A 21374-nucleotide genomic window follows, 5' to 3' on the forward strand; every position below is an offset into this window, starting at 1 on the left:
TGGCGGTGGTGGGGCGGGGGTCGCAGTCCTCGGGCGGGTGACGGCGGCGCCGCGGCCGCTGCGCTCCGGCCGCCCCGGGCAGGCGGCTGTGGCCGGGTCCCTCGGGGGCGGCGCGGGGCTGTCACAGCTGTCCCGTCCTGTCCCGGATCCCTCCGAAGCAGCGCGGGGCTGTCGCAGGTGTCCCGTCCTGTCCGGAGTGTCCCGGATCCCTCCAGGGCAGCGCGGGGCTGTCACCGCTGTCCCTCCGTGCCGTCCCCTCTCGGATCCCTCCGGCAGAGCTCAGCGCTGTCACAGGTGTCCCTTCCTTCCCTCGCGGGCTGTCCCGGTCGCTCGGGGCTGTCACAGCTGTCCCGTCCCCTCGCGGGCTGTCCCTGGTCCCTTGGCAGAGCTCAGCGCTGTCACAGGTGTCCCCCCATCCCGTCCCTTCCCGGGCTGTCCCGGCTCCGCCGCGGCGGGAGGAACGCGGAGTTTCTTTGTTGTGTAACTCGTTTTGTCCGGGGATTAGAGAGGGTTTGTGCTGATTCGGGTGGGTTCGTTATTTTTTTACAAAGCGGGGTAGTCATGGGTAAATTCTTCCCGGGGCTGGGATGTCGGAGAACTTTCCTGTGGCTCGGGGGGTTGTTCTTGGCTCCGGGGACGGGAGCGCTCCCGCAGCCGCTCACGGACAGAAACGTGAAGCGAACTTGTAGCAAACCCATCTCTCGCTAAAATGAATCTGGCTCGCAGCCCGCGATTCATAGGCGAGAGCTACTGCCAGAATTTTTCAATAAACGTAATTGCAGTCGAGAGAGTTCGGGTCAAGCACTTTGCTGGGTAGAAGCAGGCACGAAGCCTTTGGAGTAATTCCTCTCCGCGTTGCCAGTGAATCTTTCCTGGCCGCATAGTGGAATTTGTCTCGAAGTTTATTTCCCCAACTATCTCATAAGTTTCTCTCTCAAAAGTTTCAATTTTTTTTTGGAGATGATCGAGGAATGCCTTTGATCCATCAGTGTGCTTTAGTAATCTTACTTTTTTTTTCCTTCTTTCTGCAAACAAGCATTTTTAACACTTTTTAACCTTTTTGTGCTTTGTGTTTCTTTCTTGTTTTTTTTTTTTGTTTTTTTTTTCCTCCCAATCCCTGCTCTGAGCAGGGCAGCCCACATACTGTGCTGGGGGACTGGGAAATGCTTTTGTGCCTGTCGCTGGGATGTGTCAGTGTTTGGTTCTCAGCAGCAGCAGCACAGGAAATGTCACCATCCTGACAAAGAGTCATAAAATATGTTGAAGATTTGTTACTAAAAGTGAACTTAAAATGTGCTAATTTTATGTAGTCCTTGGAAGAAATGATAAGTCATTTCTGACAGAAATATATATATAGCTTTTCAGGGCCCCTGTTGGGCCTTAAAAAAGGTTGTCAGGGAATTGTGAAGGATTTCCTGTGGAATTGCTAGCGTGGTACCACGCACAGACTAATTGCAAGAGAAAATTGAAAATGGCTTCCTACGTCTGACAGATGGTTTTAAAAATTTCTTTTTCAGGTTTGAGTTGATCTCACTAAACTGCAGCCATGGTGCAGAAGTACCAGTCACCCGTGAGGGTGTATAAACACCCTTTTGAGTTAATTATGGCTGTAAGTATTAATTTTTGCTGTAATTTCCTTTTTGACAGTTCCTTGTGTTGCTGAGTACTTGCTGGGCTTTGTTTGATAGATGCTGTAGAACATACAAAGCTGAAAACAAGATGTGAGCTGTGAGAGCTGTGTGTTTCAATGGTTTCCTCTCTGCCCAGAGTATTTTCTTAACGTGCTTTCCTTTTCTGCCAAAGTTTAGATAGTGTTTATGGGTGTATGGAGCAAAAGTAAGATTGAAGTGTACTGGGAGTTGATTACTGGGGGCAGACTCTTTTAGAACAGGAGGAAATGTCATGTACACTGATTAAAACATTATTATGGTTATGTCTTCATCATTGTAGTATTTACAGGATTAGAGAAAGCCATGAAAGCAAGGATATGGCTGAATGAAAAGGGAGAAAGGACACTGGGAACATTTTGAGGGAAGAGAAGAAAAAGCTTGGTAGGGAGGCCAGAGAGATGAACAAAAAGCCTTTTGGGTGTGTGTTGCTAAGTGGTGTGATAGTGGTACAAATAGTAATGAAAAGAAAGAAATTTAATTAGGTTCCCCCTTTTTTTTCCTCTCCTTTCTCTCCTTTTAGAAAACAGAGTGGAAATAGGTATTTGGCATTTTAGAGTATATTCAGTTGAAACCACAGCTGTGAGGCTCTTACTAGTTACAAAGAGCATTTAAGGAGCTTTTCACTGATAAAAACAGTTAAAAGTGAACTGTAATCTAAATAATAATTGTTTGATTTCACTTGGTGAAAGTGCTGTGTTTAATGGCTTCAGAGTAGAGTTTTAATAATGCTCATAGTGTAAATATTTAGATAAATCACGTGGTTTGGAGTGCAGGGTTCCTTACAGAAATGATCCTTTGCAGTCACAGGGCAAAAAAGGATGAGATCACCCTACAGGGAATACTTGCATTTCTCTTTATCTTATTCCTTAGGCTGCCTCCAGTGTTATAAATGTAGGTCTTGCTCTTGCAGACACTTCAAGGCAGGGAGTTGTTATTTTGCTGAGCAGTGAAGAAGCCAACTGTGATATGTGTAAGGTCTTTTATGCCTTCAGTAACTCTGACAGCTGGGCTTCAGGTGGTCTCTCAGTGAAATTTGATGGTATCTGTAACTTTAGCCTGCAGTAGATCAATGAGCCAAAATTAGTTTCTTAAATGAAATTCCCTGGCTGTTTGCTAAATTGATGAGTCTTTACCTTGCTGCTGAATTGAAGGCAAAAATGCTTCCCTTTGAGTTATTTCTTCAAGGATATTTTGAGTCAAAATGCTGACATCAGAACTGTCCACAGCACTTTGCTGGGTGTAATTAGAAACACTTCTGACTATTAGTATTTGCTGAGAGTTCTCAAACTGTTCTGAGTCTTAGATATATCTAAAGAATAATGTTTAACAAATATAAAGTATTCCCTTACATTAAAGTTTTTCTTTAGAAAACAAGAAGCTATAGTAGAATATGCAACTAGGATAAAGTAATAGTTAAAAATTAAAAGTGAACTAAGAGGAGAAGAATGCTTGTAAAAAGAAACAGCCAGACAGGATCCTTTCTGAGACTGGAAGTGTAGCTGAGCAATAATCCATCTGGTTTATTTAGTCTGTGTCAGAACAGTGGGTTATCACTTGTACTTGTTCAGAATGTGAGCCCTGGATGAACATCCTCCCCCTGCCATGTTGCTGCTGTTACTGATTTTTAAAACTTGTAAAATTCCTGCTGGTGATCCATCAAAACTGTCCATGCATTCCTGAAATGTGTAGAGGAGTCCATGAGCCAGATTCTGGGAAGAATATAAACAGTATATACAATCTTGATGCTTTTTGTTGCTGCTTTGTTACTGTTTCTCCTTGGTTGAACAGTGATTGCATAAGTTGATGAAGTATTTCTGGAAGGAATACTTGTGTCAAATTCTGTGCTCAGTAAAGTGGAAGTACTACGTTGCATATTCTCAACAAAGGAAAGTGCTATAATGTTATTTTAACAGTGCCAGCAGCTCTACTGAAAGGAGGAACAGCCTGGTGTCTACCAAGCTTGAATTTAAATTCCCCAATAAATGACTTATGAGTTGTTTGATTTTCCTCTGTCCCTCTCTTACTTGCACCCAGCCCTTGACAGAATGTGTCCTCAAACAGAGGTTTGAACCCACACCCAGAGATCTCGCAGTAAAAAAAAATCTCTCAAGAAAATTTTGGTCAATGTGGCAGCAGGGTTCTGTGTGCCAAGTTGTCTTAAAAACAATCACTGTTTCTGGCCTGGCTCTTGTGTGAGATCTCATCTTTTGTTCAGGTGCTGAGTACTTTTAAAAATTCTGTTTGGCCAGTTGTCCTCCCTTCCCTGGGCATTCTGTGGAACTCCAGAGGTAATTCTTTCTCTGGAGTAGTAATGAAGTTCACCAGTGTCAGTGAAGCCCATGTGCACTGGGAAGATTTCCTGGATGTTGCAATTGCAAATTGGAACTCATTAAATCAATCTAATATTTAGCCTTCAGATAGAGAAATCAGCATTAATTCTGATTTTCGAGAAGCCACTGAGTGAATGCCACTTGCAGAATGAGTCATTTACAGTGCAAACTTCCGAATTTCCCACTTCCCCCTTCCTGGGTTTCCAAGAGGTACTTGAGGGAGAATGGAGCACAATCAGCATTCCATTCATGCAGCTCTAGTGTGTTCCCAGGAAACTTTGTTCTTTGGGAAGTGTTACTGCAGCTCTATATTAAGACAAAAAACTGGATTTAATTCCACTTTGATCTAAGCCAAGATTGTCAAGAGAGAAGTGTTTTGCAGGCAATTATGATATAAAGACTTCTAAAATAGACAAGAGTCAAAATTCTTTTCCTAAGTTAAACTGGTGTTGAAAATAAGTTTTTCTTATGCTTCCTGCACTGAAATCCAAAACTCGTGTGTTGAACCCTAATATATCTCTATGACAGTATCCTTAAGGCATGGCCCCTTATCTCCCAACTGGGAATTGGTGAGGCTGAGGCTGGGAGAGAGAGTGGGGACATCCATTGCTTCAAAGCTTCCAACCTTCCCTCATCATTAAGGTCCAGCTGTGTAAAATCTAATATAAGCAACTTCCCTTGAAGATTTCCTTCTACTGGCAAATTGTGTGGTTCCAGATAATGTTTAAGATGCAAATCTTTTAATGAAACTATTTCCTAAACTTGAAAAGATTCTGGAATCATAGGCTAGAAATTGCCACACTTTAGTCTGACACACCTAACACAGGCCAGATGATTTCACCAAATAGTTTCCAAAGCTGACATGATGATTTTTGGCTGCTCTGTGGAATATCTGTCATAATTAACTTCTTGGAATCTCTGTGTGTTAGTGGATATGTATTTTACAAAGCACCCAGAGCAGCAGCAAGCACAGCTGTTCAGGAGACTGACTGGAATCTCACTTCTCCTCCTGTTCAGTTTACGTAATGCTGGAAGCAGCTGAAATGTGGAAAAATGGCTGTTTACTTAGACTCACTTGTCAAGTTACCAAGGTTAAATATACTGCAGAAAAACTGAGAAGCTGCTTTTAGAAAACTTCCAAAGATTACAGATTCAATTTTTTTCTATTAGCTTAAAGAGGTTTACATTTAAAGTAATACAAGGACTTTGCTGAATAAGCAGTTCCTAGTATTAAAAGACAGTTAAGAACTTGAATCTTCCTTAACACAGGAGGCTAAAATTAACTTTGGAGATTTGCAGCTCATTTTCAGTCTGACATACTTTAGATAATTCCCCTTGAGTTTAATTTCCAAAGTAAATTTAAATAATGAATAATCAGTTGCAATGGCATTTCAAGGGTGGAATTTATGCAAATAGAAAAGAAATAAGATGTTTGAAAAAGCACACATTAGATTGAACCATTGACCAGCAGGATTTTTCTTTTTAAGTTTCTGAAAGCTCTGTGGAAAATGTATTGCTCTTCAGCCCATTTAGAAAATGTCCTATTTACAGTCACAAATTACTTGGTTTCAGAAATAATGTGAATTTTAAAAATCGATCTCCCATTTTGCCACTGTTCTGATGGAATAGCTGAAGTATCTCAAACATTAATCTGTCCCAGTAAGTATAATGTGTAGTGCCTTTGATTATATTATCATTTTAATGGTTCAAATTTGCTGCTTTTGAACATCATGCTGACTGGCTCCCTTTGGCATTATAGATTTAAAAAATAGTTCTTAAGGTATATCTCATGAATTAAAGTATCCTTAAATTACAGGTGAGTAATAAGACTGTAAATGGAATAAATACTCCAGTGATAAGAGTAGATTAGAAAAAAAATTATCTGTTTTTCCAGATTGACAAATCAAAGTATAATTCCTTGATCTAGATTGTAATGAGCTTCCTGATCAGCAGTACATTATTATTTCACTATGAAAGTTATTACTTTAAGAAATCATTTAAAAAAATTCAAACTGTGTCAAGCTAAGTGCCACACCTGCTCATAAATACTCACCATTTTTATTCCTTCCAGTCTCATTTTCTTTTCCTGGAAAAAATGTATTTCACACATCATGTGAAGAGGGGCTGAGAGGTTGGTGAGAAAAAGGAAACTCTTCTGCAAGTGCTTTTGCAAGCACAAAGTAGGCTTTAAATATATAGAGAAGTATTTTATTCCCCTGATGCAGTGCACTTTGCTGAGAATTTGTCTTGGATACTTAAATCCTGGGGAAGGGAATAGACTTGAGTGTCTGCTCCCAAAATCTGAGCTGTTTTCTCATCTGTTATAGAACTCCCAGAGTCTCATCTGCTCTGCTTCCTGTCTTTGTTGAAAACTCAGCCTTTTTGCTCTTGGAAATGCATTGGTAAATGGTGGTGGAGCAGAGCCTGGTGTGGAATTTCTGAATTTCTGTTAAATTCCTGTAGTTTCACTGCTGGTTGGTGGTGGTGGTACCTGTGTTAGCACACAATGATTATTTGGCCACTTGTTTGGGATGAGCTGAGGGTAACAAATGGGAGAGATCACTTATGCACTAGGGAAAAATACTGACTTAGCAGCCTGCTAACAGTGGAATTTATGTGTTATTTTGTGACCTGCTTAGCTATTTCCATGCTTGGTTTACTGGGCTGCTTTTGGTTTGCTGTTTTGTTTGTTTTTTTTCCTTTCTTTTGGGCAAACACATGACCTGAGTGTGGCTGAATACTGCAGTTCTCTTGTTCACCAAAGCTTTGAGTCAGTTTTTAACAAGTTTTTTACACTTTAAAAGCTAAGCCACCTGCTGTCACACTGAAAGGTGTCAGAAGGAGGAAAACACGTATCAAAACAGTTCTTGTGTTTTGTTCTGAAAGCACTCAAGCTTTTCACCCTTTGCAGGTGTTTTAGCTCTGGTGTGAAGTGCTGCTCCAGGATTTGTTGATGCAGCCAAGTGATGTTGCCTTTGAGTTAAAACTCTTAAATATGTGGGAATCTGGCAGAAGAGAAGAGGTTACACATCCTGCAGAGTCCTGGGCACTCAGGGCTCTAGAGTTACAGTCTGGAGAAGGTTTGACTTCCTGCTCATGGTCTAATGTGTGGTTAAACAGTTAAGAGGCATGTGTGAAAGGCTTCAAAGCTTTGTGGGAAAGATATAAGGTGATTTTTTTTTTGGGATTGATTAAAAAACCATATCCAGTGAGAAGCCAGAGGTTGCTTAGAGATCAGAATGAGGTGTTTCCATATTGCTTGAGCAGTCTGTGCTGCCTGAAGACTTCTCATAAAGCACCTTCAGTCAGAGTCCAGAATCTGGGACCCAGAATTGAGGGGGTATTTGTTGTAACCAGGATTGAACTTTTGCTTTGAACTTTCTTTGGAGTCAGTATGTTCCTGGAGGGAGGCCAGTGATGGAATCTTTAAGCTGTTGCATTCTGAATGTAAAATGAATCTTCTGAGAATATGCAAGGAAAGCTGTTAATTAGCTCAAGTTAAAATTAATTACAGGTTGGTCTTAAATGGTCTATTTCTTTTTCTCCCAAGTGAATTTGTCTTCTATTTTTTTTCATGTAGTTTTAAAATACTGTGCTTGTATTCTAAATGAAGAACTAGGATGTTAAGCTGAATTATTTAACACTTTAATTCATTTTTGTGGTAGAGTTAAGATAGGTCAGGTTAGCAGCTCATGTAAAATGTTAAGTAAGGCCTGTTGCAGGTAGTTTAATGATTTTTCTTTGTCACAGTTGAACTGCAGCTGGTCTCAGCCATCAGCAGTCAGTCAGTGGTGTTTGAGACCAGAGCCCTGCCAAGGAGCAGTGCTGGTGGCAGTGCTGGTGGCAGTGCTGGTGGCAGTGCTGGTGGCAGCATGGCATCCTCTGGGCTCTGCTGCAGCGTGGGGCAGCACTGCCAAGGGACTACAAGCCAGCAGTGAGCCATCACAATTTGAGATCAGCTCTCAAGTTCTTGACTTTTCTCTGCATAGCTTTTGCTCAAGTCATGCTGATTTCAGCCCAGTCCACAGAGATTTTCAGCTTGTGGTTCACGGCCTCTGTGTTCTAAGGGTCAGAGAAATAGCACCAAAATGTGCTTTCCCATTGGAGCTAAGCTGATGCACAGGCTGCTGCTCTTGCTTTCTTGCAGAGACACTTTCATCAGCCAGCCAGCCTAGGGACACAGGCTGGGCCAGAGCTGTCTTGGAAGAAAGGAAGATAAATTCCTTGTCAACCCAATTTCCTCGCTGGGCTCCCTTAAGGCTGCTGAGCACCTCTGTGGGGGCAGGTGCTGTCCCCCCCGTGCTGTGGGTGAGCTGCTGGCAGCTGGCTGCAGGAAAGAGGAGTCAGCAGGGCATCTGTCACTAGGGCTGCACTCTGGGAGCCCTGATTCCGTTGGGGAATAATTAGGGATCTGCAGTTTGAAAAATGCAGAAGCTGCTTGCTGTAACACTAAGTGAAGGGGCCATTAGAAACCTGATTCAGCAGTCTTCAGGTATTATTTAGCAGTGCAAAGTACTTGCAAATTGCACTTAATGGATTGGAGTTGTGGGTTGTGTGAGTTGCTTTGGCATAAAGGGGGCTCTGTCCTTGCTTCAGAAAAATTAAAATTAAAAATTTCTATGTTGTATGCTGGAACACATGTGAATGGACTGGCTGCCTGTCTTGCTTTGTGTAAAACTTCACATTTGAGCATTTTCCATCTTGGACTTCTCTTGGGTTTTACTTTATTATGATTAGTTTGGGGTTCTATGTATCAGCAAATTTGAAAATAAAAATATCACTGGGCTACCAGCTTTAACTCTGGTGACAGCAGAGGGATCGTGGGAGGGAGCAAAGAGAAGCTACTCTTTTGCATTAAAAATGAATTTTTATTGAAACTGTTTTAATTCTTAATTGTACATGTTTGGGTTCTCTTAAGTTACTGTTTCAAGGTTTTGTCATGGTCAGATTGATGAAGGTAAATATCTCAATCTGTGGGGTTATGAATTGCTGGATAATTACAACAGTTTTCATTTTGTTGGTATTAATGCTCTCATAACTTGAGTACAGATGCTTTTTTGGAATATATGCAGATCAATTTGTGAGGAGTTGAAAGCTGCAAACCTCACCATGTCAGCCTGTCTGATAACTTTCTGCTGTGCCTACTGCTGCTGTAATATTAGATCATATCTCTGTGACAAACATAGATCTCATTTGGTGAGAATGAGTATTTCCCTGGTGATGGTCAGGTGGCAACGTGCCATTTAGAGTTGTTTATGCCACAGCAGAAGGGAGCAGCTTCCTGATGAGAGCACTTCCTTTCTTGTGTGCATTGTGTCCCTTCACTTAGTGTGAAATTCAAATGCCACAGACATTCGGTCCAGTTCAGCCATACCAGGCAGCAGAAGCCTTTCCAGAGGATGATTTTTTCAGGCTATTTCATTCAGTGTGTAAATTATACTGTGTAATTTGCAAAACTCTCTTTGCTGTGCAGTTCATTGGCTGGTAGATAAGTTCTTCATTACTGAATTCAAGGCTCTATGAAATTACTTATTTCTATTGAAGTGTTTCATGGTGTGCATGGTGCAGCCACTGAAGTTGTAATGAAAAGGATTTAAAGCAATTTCACTTCAACTTGTTTGTTCTGTGTTGACTAAACTGATTCATGCTTTTGTTTGCATTTCTTTGCTGTAAAGGAGGGTGAAGATCAAAGAAATTATTGTCTATAATCTGTGATTTTAATTTCTTTTTAGAAAAGAATCAAATTACTTTTGACTGTTCTATTCTTTTTATTGACTTAACCTTTTGAAGCTAGGTGGTGTTTTCTGTCTGTTTTATTGGGGAGCAGATGCAGGGGTGCAGAAGTTGTACCATGCCAGTAATGGATCTTGCACTGGTATTGCCTGGTTATTGAGATCTGGATTTTTATTCTGTCTCTTAATGAGAAGCACAGAACTGGATTGCACCATGAGGCCTCTCTAGCTAGTGCAGCCTTTCAGGCAGTGGCCAAGGGCAGTATCTGCCTCTAGGGGAGAGGATAGGAATGAGATAAACATATGGTAACACTCTTAGGATACTCTCTCATCCTCCAGCAATGTGTCTTGACAGCCCTTCTGGTCCAGAATGTGCCGTTGTCAGGAATAACATCTCATGTGCTTGATTCCTTGTGCTCCCAGTTCCTTTCTGGAGCCCAGTGAGCTCTGTGCTGACACCCTCCAGCAGGAGCTTCATGACACACTGTGGAGAGATGGATCCTTTCCCTTGGGGCTGGCAGAGCTTGCTCAGCCTCTCACCTCCTGCTCCTTGTGGCAGAAGAGGCAGCACAGCCTGGCTCAGGCTGTCTGTGCTGTCTGCCCTCTTAGATCTTAGCACGTCCTCCCTCAGGTCTTAAATGACTTATTTTCATCTTGGTGGCCTTAGTTCAGTAATTGATGATTTCACATGAGGAACTGCTGCTCTGTACTCTTGGTTTTCCACCATCATTTTTTTTTACCTTTTTGAGGGTCTCCTGATACATCATACATCTAAGGGGTCTTTTTGGTTACACTTTCTAGCTTGAGATAAATAATGTGCAGGCTCCAGACCCTATCATGCTGCATTTGGATGACATTCCATTGACATTAGTGAATGGTCGAGACTTAAAATGATGTACTTAGAACTTTTAAATTGGTTTGATTAACAGAATATGACTGTTCTCCACCTGGAAGTTGCTATTTTGCTGGTCCAAAAGCCATACCAAGGCCTTGCTATTTATCTTGAATTTTGTATTCTTCTGGTGAAGCTCTCTGTACTAATGATAGTCTTGGATGAGTGAAATCACTGGTGCAGGGCTTAGAGGCCAATTGCCTCTGGGCCAAATGAAAAGCTGGTGGGTGAAGTCTGAGGCAATGAAGTCAAACCTGTTCCACTGAACCTTCATGGAGGGTGGGGGAAAGTCTGGAGACTTTTTTCCTTGTGGTAGTACAAGTCTTTAACCTCTCAGGCAATGTTTAATGAGGATTTCTGAGCCCACACTCTAGCACTGCTGTAGTCATCCTGTCCTCCTCCACTCATAAATTAGATTTTGTCTGCACAGTAATAATTTTATTTAAAATAACCTAACATATTCCAGATGTTAAACATGTTGTAACCTTCTTATTGAAAGTGTCTGTGATTCTAAGACCAAACAAGTGACGAATATTAATTATAGGGCTCATAAAAGTGAGACTTAAGCGTGGTACAATAGAGCAGCAAGGAATATTTGACTGTTCTAAAAATAGATCCTCAGTGGACACATTGGGATTGCAGCTGAATTTTAAAAAACTGACTGCAGAGGAACCAGACATGAAATTTGTGAACTGGAAAAGGAAAGGGGAAGCCAAGCACCAAATTCTGCTTTCAGTGTGACAATACCCCGTGCCTGTGAAATGCCTGTTGGCAACACAGAGCGTGCTTGTGATTGTTCAGCTGCTGGAAGACAAGGAATGGTAATTAGAAGGAACGGTAGGACAAGCTTAGTGAGTTACAGTTGGTTTTATGTATGTCTCTCAAAAAATTCACAGGAAGATATGTTCCTGTGTTATGGAAAGGGCTGGGTACTGCCGTTTTTGCAGAGAAATAGGAAGTGCTTGGGAATAGCTCACATTCCTCTGTAATCACGTGTCGGTCTCCAGGCATTTAAGCTCTGCCTGGCCTGTCGCCAGCCTTTGCTGTGATGCTCTTTTGGAGGTCAGCCTCTTCTCCAGAGTGCTTTAACCTTGAGCCACACGAGTTGTGTCCTGTGCAATTGGGGTCAGAAGCCAAGTTTCCTCTCGTAGGAACTACTGAAGTTGACTCTAATTGCAGGGCACATTCTGTCAAACAAAGTGTTGTGCCTGGAGCTACGTGGCTTCTGGGCCAGACTGATTTCCATCTGCCTAGCTTGGAACACGGGCAGGGCAGGCATTTCTCTCTGAATATAGAACAGTGTTGCAAATGTGCTTGATAGAAACAAGTTACAGTGGCATTGCAAGTCCATCTGGTATTGCTGTTGCCCCCACGAGGCCAGGTAAGGTCTGTGGATGTTGCAGAGCAGCCTGGAGCAGCACAGCTGGAAAGTCTGTCCTCAGTGTTCCACCTCCAGTCTAGACCAAAGCAATGTCTGTTGTTTTCTAACCAGCAATTTGATCCTGGTCTCTCAGTCATAAGCCAGCCTAACCTGAATGATCAGGCTTTCCCAGCTTACTCCAAAGGAAAGGAATATTAAAATTATTTTATTTGCATTCAGCGTGGTGTTGGGTTTTCTGTCCTTAACCTTTTGTTTTTCTTGAGGAAGGAGTGGTACTTGCCCAACTTCTCTATTCCAGCTTCTCATTTTAGAGATTTGTGTCTCAGGATTGTGCAGAGGCTGCAGTTGAAGTTTGTCTTGCTCACTCTTTAGTGGAGTGGCACTTGGGCACTTTGGCCCCTCTGGTTTCCCAGAGAGAGGAAGAGAATCAATGATTCTCTTGTGTATGCCTGGAAGGCAAAGCAGGTGTAACTCAAACTCCTACACAAGCTGTCCACTTTCTCTAAGGTGTCCTCTGAAGATGGACATTTAGGCTCCCATACAAGAATCAATTACACAATTCCACCTGTGCAAATTTATTTAAGCAAACCACAGATGACTCAGATCTGCTTTAAAGTAACCACTCTTCAAATTAAAGTCATGTTGAGGCATGTCTGTGATTATTGAAGATGATCTTTTACAGATAGAAGATGGAATGTTAGTCCTTGTCTTCAGGTCCCATCCTTTATCCCCAGTTTGTTCTACCTGCTGAATGGGTGTACCTTTTGCCATCAAAACTTTGAATAAAATTGCATTAAATCATCAAAGATTTAATTTTTATCTGGATGAAGATGGAATCTCTGTGTGTAGCAGAGTGATTCTTAAGCAGTTATTTGCCAGTTCCCTTCCAGTGTCATTCCATGCAACATCAGGCCATGGGAGTCTTGCTGGTAAAACTTCTCTGGGCACTTTTTGAAATGAAAATGCCCAGATGTTGGATGGGAGCTGAGGGGGATAGAGTAGTGATCTGTGTAGAAAGAGCCTGCCTGCATGGATGACTTGTCTGGTCACAGCCCTGGTGAGAATTGAGGTTTCTGTGTCTGACTGTTTCCTTCTGGTGCAGAAAGAGGCTCTTTGCTTGCCTTGGTAGGTTGGTGACCACAGTGAACTACCAGTAAAATTCCACTTACCTAGAAGATTGCTTCATAAGCTGTTCTGAATCTCCTGCTTTATTTATAAGGCCTAAATTATTTTAATGAAATATTAAAGTAACTTCATGCCTGAAAACCAAGGCTGAGGATCCTTAGCTCTGTAGCCAACCCATTTATGCTGCCGTTCAGAGGAAGTTTGTGCAGACCTTCCTGTCCCACAGAAAGTTGTTATTTTTGCTCCTGTTTTTTTCCTTTTCTTCTGTCCCTTTCCTTGCATTTGGTTTTGGGCAGTCGTAAGTGAATCTATGCTTTTTTTTTTTTTTTTTAGTATAAATCAAATTTGTCAAGAATGCTTAATGAACATATATTGGCAGGTATTTCCTTGGATAAACTGAGAGTTTTACTGCTATTTAGTTGAATATGCTGTCTAAATGGAGCATTCTTTCAATAAGCTGCCTGTGAAATCCTTTTGATTTCTGGTTTGTGTGCTGGTAGAAAAATAAGCACTTCTTTGCTTTGCATTTACTTTACAGAGAATGTAATCTAAAATTCAGAAATGTGTGGAAACTTTTTAAAATCACTACAAGGAAACGTGCTTTTTCCCCCCCTGAAATTGTTACTCTCTTTTTGATAGTAGGCAGGGTTTGATGTCTGCTGTAACTTAACAGCAGTAGAAAATTAGTTCTAAATCCTGCTGATGAAAGTGATACTAATATGCATAACCCTTTCTAGTTGATTCTTAGCCTGAATTTCTCCAAAACATTCTGTGCAGCTACTGCCAGAGGTGAAATTGTTGCAGTGTCCTGTGATTGACACCTGAGATCATGTCCCAAAAGTCCATGTGGTTTGGGGTCATGTTTTGGTTTCAGTAGGGCTCCTGATGCTTTTTCTATGTGATGACCTGAAAGGAAAGAGGTTTAAACACAAGCAAAACAAACTAAAATGGGTGCTAAGGTTTGGGAAGGTGATGTGGGTGCTGTGCTGAGTTTCCTTGGAGATCTGTCCAGTTTCAGTGACACTTTGCAATGACCTGAAGGATATAATGAGCAGTGTGGTATTTTCAGGGTGGACTGGGCAATGCTGGGTTAATGGTTGGACTCAATGTTCTTAACAGTCTTTTCCAACCAGAATGAGTTTGATTCCAAGTGCATTCCACCTCAAGGGACTCAAAGCCAGGTTACAAGAACTGGCCTGCAGGGTTGCCTTTAGGGCTGTTTAAAATGCCAAGCAATGCGTTTAGTCTGGATTTGGAATGCAATTAAAGCTAATAAGTGATCAACACTGTAACCATGGAAATGCTGCCTGAGCCACAGAGAGGAGCAGAAATGCCAGTGTTTGTGTGTTGGTGCAGTTGCTTTCACTTGGAAGTGCTTTGTAGCAGTTTAACACATGAAAAGTCCTATCAGAAATCCAGGGTGGTGTGTGATGTGCTGTGTAAGCAGCACTCTGAGCTGTCGAGTTACACTTTCCTTTGTAACGCCATTTCAGTGGTGTTTCATGATTTTTGTGATTGGCTGTGTGTATCAACTATGGTTATGCCTGAAATTTAACATGAAGCTGTTCCTTTTGCTCTACAGAAGGCTTGGAAGAGATTAAATAGGTGTGAAGTAGCCTGGCTTGTGTCTGCAGAGCTGTGTGGAGATAAAACTCTGTTCTGTCTGTGTTCTGAAAGGTTGTTTAGCTTCCCCTTGCACATCCCTCCTGTTTTGGATGAGTGGTGGTAAGTGCTGTTTGAAGCCAGGAACCAAAAAAATTGTCTCTGAATTGTTATGGTCTCAGAGTAACTTAGTGGAGCCAAAGCACAAGAATAACTTCTCTGCTATTTCCTGTCTCCATAGAGATTTTAAATTTACTGAATCAAAGCCCTTCATACAAGATCACAAAGCAGTTATTGAATTTGAGTCTGTATTACTGGGTTATTTTGTAGTGGTTATGGGCAATGTCCTCATTGTTTTCAGGAATTTGCACAATGGATGTGAAGCTCAGAGGTTTCTTGCTGTGTTTCTAGGATTTGAGCAGCAAATTGCTTGCTTAGTATGTGGCAGGGCTGTTAACCTGTTTGGTAGAACAAATAGGTATTGTTTGTTCAGCAGTGACATCCACTGAAGACAAGATCACTTGAACAGGTAGAGTCTATTTGAAATGTGCAAGAAACTTAACTGGATATTTACTTAACTTGAAAGTACTGTGGGTTTCTAATACAGCTAAATGTAAAAATGGACAGAGCAGTCTTGCCCTCTTCTTTTTATAGGAAGTAATGAAATCTGAGGCTTTGTATAGTCGAGCTAGGGGTGAATTTAAATGTATTGGAATAAATCTGCTCATCCTTTCTTCCTCTTTCCTTATGGATGTTTGCAAGGCACAAGTGGGTTGTTCACAGCACTATAGAGTCTGAAATCCTTTTCAGTGGAACCTGAATAAATCAAGACAACCCCTTAAACAAGTATAGGCACCAAGAGAAGACAAGTAGAGATTAAGCTCTTCTGTACACTTAATAAAACCTTTTCTTCCATGCAGGACCCTTGAGTGACAGAGGAGCTGTTGAGGGCAGGAATTAATGACTTTGGTAAATGCCAGGAAAAGAAATGTTTTCTTATCCACCTCTGCTTTACAGATGTCTTAATTTTCCTCAACTCCTGCTTTCATGGAGATTTCTCAGGAATTTCATTTCCATTCCACAGAAGGAGAAGTGATCTGAGCAAGCTGAATTTGCTGGCTGCTATGCCAGTTAAGCCTTCTTGAGACAAGAATACTGAAAAGAACAAGTCCTTCTAGCACTTCATGACTAAACAAGGCCCAGGGAAGCCATGGTGGTGTTGATGGAAAGGTTTCTGCAGTGACCTTCAATGTTTGTGGTGTGTAAGGGTCCTGTTATATCTGGGAGATCAGGACTCCTCATTCAGTGTGGGAAGTCTCTCCTGGATCTTCTGAGAAGAAGATGTAGACCTGGGCTGTAAATTTGAGCACCACTTCAGTGCAGTATCATAAATACAGCATTTGAAGAATTTGAGTATCATGCTGCAGTAAGTTTTTGAACTGCTGACAATTTCTCTTCCCAGATACTCTACCTGAAAGCCCTGATCTCTGCCTTGGAGAACATCCAAGGTTGTTTCTCAAGATTGCTTCTCTTGCTGTTTGAGGAATAATTAACCTTGAATTACAACTCACGAACAACATCTGTGCAAAGTAGATTCTTGTTAGTACATGTCTGATTTGTATAATAATGTGTTTGTGTGGTGTATTAAAAAAGAAGACAAACCCCAGAACTTCAAAAAGAAAAAAAGCCACTGTAATTGTAGTCCAAGGATTTGATGCATAATTATATAAAACTTTCAAACCTCCTTTATGAAAATCTTGGACTAACTCCATTGTTTGAGCTTTAAGGTGGGAATGTACTTCTGCCAAGTAGGAGGAGTTGGGCCATTTTGGGCAATTACTTGGGAATGCTTTGCTTTGGAAGACTGGATATGAAAAGTGCTGTAAACTTACACTCTTAATGCACTAAAGATCATTTAATTAGAAAATTCCAGGTCACTTCTTACACTTGTGTAGTAAACAGGAACTCTTTAGCCTCTAAAATGGAGCAGAATGTTTGTCTTACTGATATTGATTTGTCCTATTGATTTTTTTGGTGTAACTTACAGAAGGGTTATTTATTTTATCTTGGACACACTTAATAGCCATCATTAATACTTAAATGGCCAAATTTTATTGTACCATGGAACAAAAGGTGAAGACAATCTATTGTGTTTTTGAATGACTTGTGCCACTCCAGGGTAAAATGCTTTGTTGGACTGTGATGGAGGGAGGATACAAGAGGGACAAAGGAAAATAAGGTCAGGATGCAGTTGTAGGAAAGTGTGATGGAGAGGAAGGAGATTTGTGCAATTTTTTTTCCTGTAGCTTAGAGTGAGGGGCCAGTCACATTTACCAGGTGAATGTCTGCTGTCATTTTGGGAATCCTTGCACTCAGTGCAGTGCTCTGGGATGGAGCCAGCTCTGCTCCTCGCCTGTACCCTGCCCAAGTACAGCTCTGCTTGGAAAGGCAGGATTTTCCTCTCTTCTCTGGAATTCTGCTCTGCATGGAGTGGAAGAGCTTTTCCTGTTGTAAAATGAATGTATTAAAACAAAGGTGTATTTGAATGTGGGACATTGTAATTTAGTTTTTTTTAACAAACCAAGATGGAGCTGAGCCTTCCTTTTTAATGAATGCTTGCTGCCTGCTTAATTTGTCTTAATTCTTAAAGTCTCTGCAGTAGCTCTCTTTCATGTGGAGAGTTATAATTTTTAATTCAAATTGCTTCCACAAGGTATTTCCTGATGTAGTTTCTAATTGCTTAATCCAGTTCAGTGATAAATTGTTAAGCAAACATTTTGTTTGTTGATCTTGCTCTGATAGCCAGCAGGTTCACCATCAGTGAATCTTGCTGGAAAAGCTATACTGTATTTGTTCTAGTTCTATTTGAACACTTTAAACCACTACTTTAAAGCAGAAATTGAAATGGAAAGCTTAAACTCTCTTTTCCTTTTAAAGTAAGTCACAGTATTCTTTACACTCTGACTAGTCATATCTTCATGGAATAGTCTGTGCTAATATTTACAGAGAAGTCAAAGGACTGTTAAACAACCTCATATTTGTTGAGGAGCAGAAATGGTACAGAAAGGAAATTTTTGTTTGGATGATACACAGCCCTTCACTGGCAGGTCTGCCCCTGCCTCTGCTGCTGGGCTCTCTGTAGTCCCCACAAGCCTCAGCTGTAGTCTGTGTAACCTTAACCTTCTCCATCTTTTCCAGAGAGAGTTCTAGAACAGAGTGCCTGCCAAGCAGCCTTTGCTTCACAGCAGTAAGAGAATAACTCCTCTCTTTGTAAATGAGAACATTTAATGAAGTGAAAACACAGCAGAGAGAAAAGCCACTGAAGCCTCCAGAGGAAGGGCTGCTGTGGAGAGCTGCAGTGAGGGGAAGGTCACTGCACAGACCACGGGAGCTGTGCTGCAGGGACAGGGCCTGGGCCTGGCTGCCACCTGAACGTGTCCTTGCAGGACTTGTCCTTGCAGAGCTGCTCCACAGGGGAGGCTCTTCCAGAGAGATGGCTACCTGTTTGTTAAAGATGTTTGTGCTTCCCCAACGTGCAGTTGGCTTCACGTTCCCAATTCCCAGTGCCTGGGAGTGTTACCTTACAAAAAACCTATTTCTGGAGCTTTTTGAGGTGTATCCTCTGTAACCATCTGCTCTCTTGTGTGCACGCCCCCGAGCTCACTCCCGTGTGAGCTGAATCCCTCAGAGACACTGGCACTGAGATCACACTGCTTTGTTCCAGTCTCACGATTTTTATACTGCTTTGAACAAGTGGCATGATTTTTATACATATGTATGGATTGCAAAGGGAGTGGTAGAGAGCTCTGAACAGCAGAATACAGGGCAGGAAAAGTTATTTGCTGATCTGTGAGAGTTCATCCCAAATTGTTTCTTTCCAAGTTCAGCTGCCAAGAATTTGAAACCTCTTGGTTGCCCTGCCATGAGTCACTGCTTTTCCTATTGATCTGCAGGGCTCTAATGCACAGGGAGGAAAGGATAAGATACAGTGCTCTGCTGGAATGATCAGGCTGCTGGAATGCAGCCTGTGGAACCAGGGCAGCATCCTGCTTGAGTGACCCTTCTTGTTTCTTGTGCTTATGAATAATTCAGAAATCCCACACACTGGAAGTGGATAGGAGAGCACAGTGAACTTTGGTACCCACACATGGTCAGGCACTGCAGGCAGAAATTAAAGTTAGCACTGAGTGCTGCAGATGAGATTGGACTGCCAGGATGAATCTGTTTGTGGCTTCTCTTGAGGTGCCCTTGGAGAATGTGGTGCTGCTCTTGGAATGCTGCTCTGCCAGCAATTTCAGAAGAAAACATCAAAAAGAAATAAAACATCTTAACAGCTTGATTCATGCCATTAAGCTGTTAAAGCACTCAATATGTTTCATTTTTCAATGGTAATTGAAATTCTTCTGCATTTCTCTGGGATAGAATTTCTGTTTGGAGGATTCATCTACTACAACAGCACAGCATAAGATTGCTTGGTGTATTTTTTTCTCTTTTAAGTGTAGAAATTAGTTTTGAGTCATTTAATGGAAATACTAAATAATCCCTGTCCTTGAAGGCAGGAGACTGGGAATATATTAATCTGGCCAGAGAAGATGAGTAATTTATTTGCATGAATGACTGACTCTCCCTACTGAGGACTGAACACATGCTTATTGTCAAGGTATTTTATTAGCCCTAGGCATGATTTGAGAAGAAAAAAGCCAGATATCTTTGAAAACTGGGCTGGGGGTCATACCTTAGTGCTGTTTTAAAGGTGGTATTTTGAAAGGAACTTGTTATTCCTGATAACTAGAATTCTAAAATCTAAGGGATGCAGCAGCAAAGTACAATTCCCTTGGTTATGAAAAATGACTGCAATGGGTTTAAAATAGTCAGACTTCTGAATTGCTTTCATATCTTCATACACAGCTGAAATACTAGCAAGGATAAAAGTGGAATAAATCCTGTTATTTTGACTCTACTCTGAGCATGAGTTGCTAAGGGAAGCAGTTGGAAAAGAAGCTTTATTACAGTGCTATTTTGGTTGAAACTATGCTTGTCAGTGCTCTTGCTGTTAACATGCATTAAGAAAGTTAAATTTGCAGTTCAAGCTGCTTCACCAGACTGTGTTTTTCTTGATGCACAGTGCAGCTTCTAATGGATCAGAGTACACAAATGTTCCAGAGGCTGGTGGGAAATGTAAAAGTACATTATTGAGGAACTGCAGAATTGCAGGCTCAAAATCACATTTTGAAAGATCTGTACACAGGTGTCTCAGGCACAGAGCTGTTGTGATTTCATGTCAAGCCCAGCAGCAGCTGCAGAGCTTTCAGGATGAGCACATCTGTGCTTCTGACTTGTGCTCCGTGTCGGTCTCCACACGCCCTGTGTGTTAAATGTGACAGGGGAAACAGCAACAGTGTCATGTCCTTGAAACGCCATTCTTGGGTCCATTTAGTGCTGCAGCAGCAGCATTCCACCCCTGCACTGAGCCCTTCAGGATTTTCTGCAGCTGCTTCTCTTTTGAGGAACTAACTGTCTTTGATTGTATCTGTACAGTGAAATTGGAACTCTGACACCAAGGTGTGGAATATCTGATTTTATTTGTGAAGAGAGACCTATCTGTCCAGGTTTGACCACAATGCTGTCATACCAGGAAGGGGCAACATTTTATAATAAACTCTGCTTTATCAGCCTGCTGGAGAAGTACTGCATAATATAGCTCAGTTATTTTGCTGTCTACAAAACTGGATTTGAGACAAAATTTCTGGTTCAAAACACTTCAATAACACAGCAAAATCCCTTCAGTTCTCCTGGAAAATAAAAACAGCATTTGATCTTTCTTTAATCTTATCATGCTCCTTGAATAGCTCCAGTTTTGGCCATGCATGTGCTGCTCTGCCTCACATGGCTCTTGCTGTGGTTTACCATAAATTACAGGTTTTGTTGTGGTGCAAGATCTGTCAGTGTCCTGTAGCCTTTAGGAGCTTTTTCCTGCCCACTCTGCACTGTGAAAGAGAGAAGTTTGTCCCTTGGAAAAGACACAGCTGTGCTTGAATCAGATTGAATATTTTGGTGTGGCCATAGTTTGCACTAATCACCTTTATTCAAACTGGGCTATGCTGAGAAATGGTGCATTACAAGGGTATACTGGCAGTGGGACATAAAGAAATAAAACCAGCCTGATTTAAGAACCCAGTAAAATTGACTGTGAACAGTTTTTGTGTGTATGTTCTTTAGGGAGAAAGAATCCTGAGTCTCTCTTAATCTCTTGGAGACTCTCGAGTGCTTTGCTGTGAAGATTCAGCTTGCCAGCTTTTGGTAGATAATTATTTCATTCTCTTCCAAGCTGAACACATTCAATTCAGTCTTGCCATTTAAAACAACACATTTTTCTTGGGTATTTTTTTGTTCACAGTTCAGCAAACACTCAGGAGCAGGTAATGCTCTGAATTGCAAATGTTCACAGGGCAAACATGAAGTGTGTGGAGGACTAAGATGAGAAAAGCATCAGTATGAGCAATGAAGGAGACTTGCAAAGGCTTTGGCATAAAGGGGGCTGTTCAGATGGGAAAAACTTGTCATCCAAATGTAAAAAAGACTTTGAAAAAAGTGAAAAAAATGTTAGATACCTACTGCTCATGCTCTCTGGTCTATAAAATA

At 41.5% G+C, this 21374-nt stretch overlaps 1 protein-coding gene across 1 annotated transcript in view; it reads left to right on the plus strand.

Moving 5' to 3' along the window:
- Positions 1–148: 148 nt before the first annotated feature.
- SEC14L1 (SEC14 like lipid binding 1) overlaps positions 149–21374 on the plus strand; it is a 40575-nt gene continuing 19349 nt past the window's right edge. Inside the window, 2 exon segments of the mRNA XM_056506030.1 lie at positions 149–294; positions 1518–1609. Of these exon segments, the coding sequence (XP_056362005.1) occupies positions 1547–1609 (63 nt within the window). The 5' untranslated portion in view covers positions 149–294; positions 1518–1546.

This window comes from Oenanthe melanoleuca, chromosome 18, assembly GCF_029582105.1.
Source record: "Oenanthe melanoleuca isolate GR-GAL-2019-014 chromosome 18, OMel1.0, whole genome shotgun sequence".
In the NCBI taxonomy this organism is placed as follows: Eukaryota; Metazoa; Chordata; class Aves; order Passeriformes; family Muscicapidae; genus Oenanthe; species Oenanthe melanoleuca.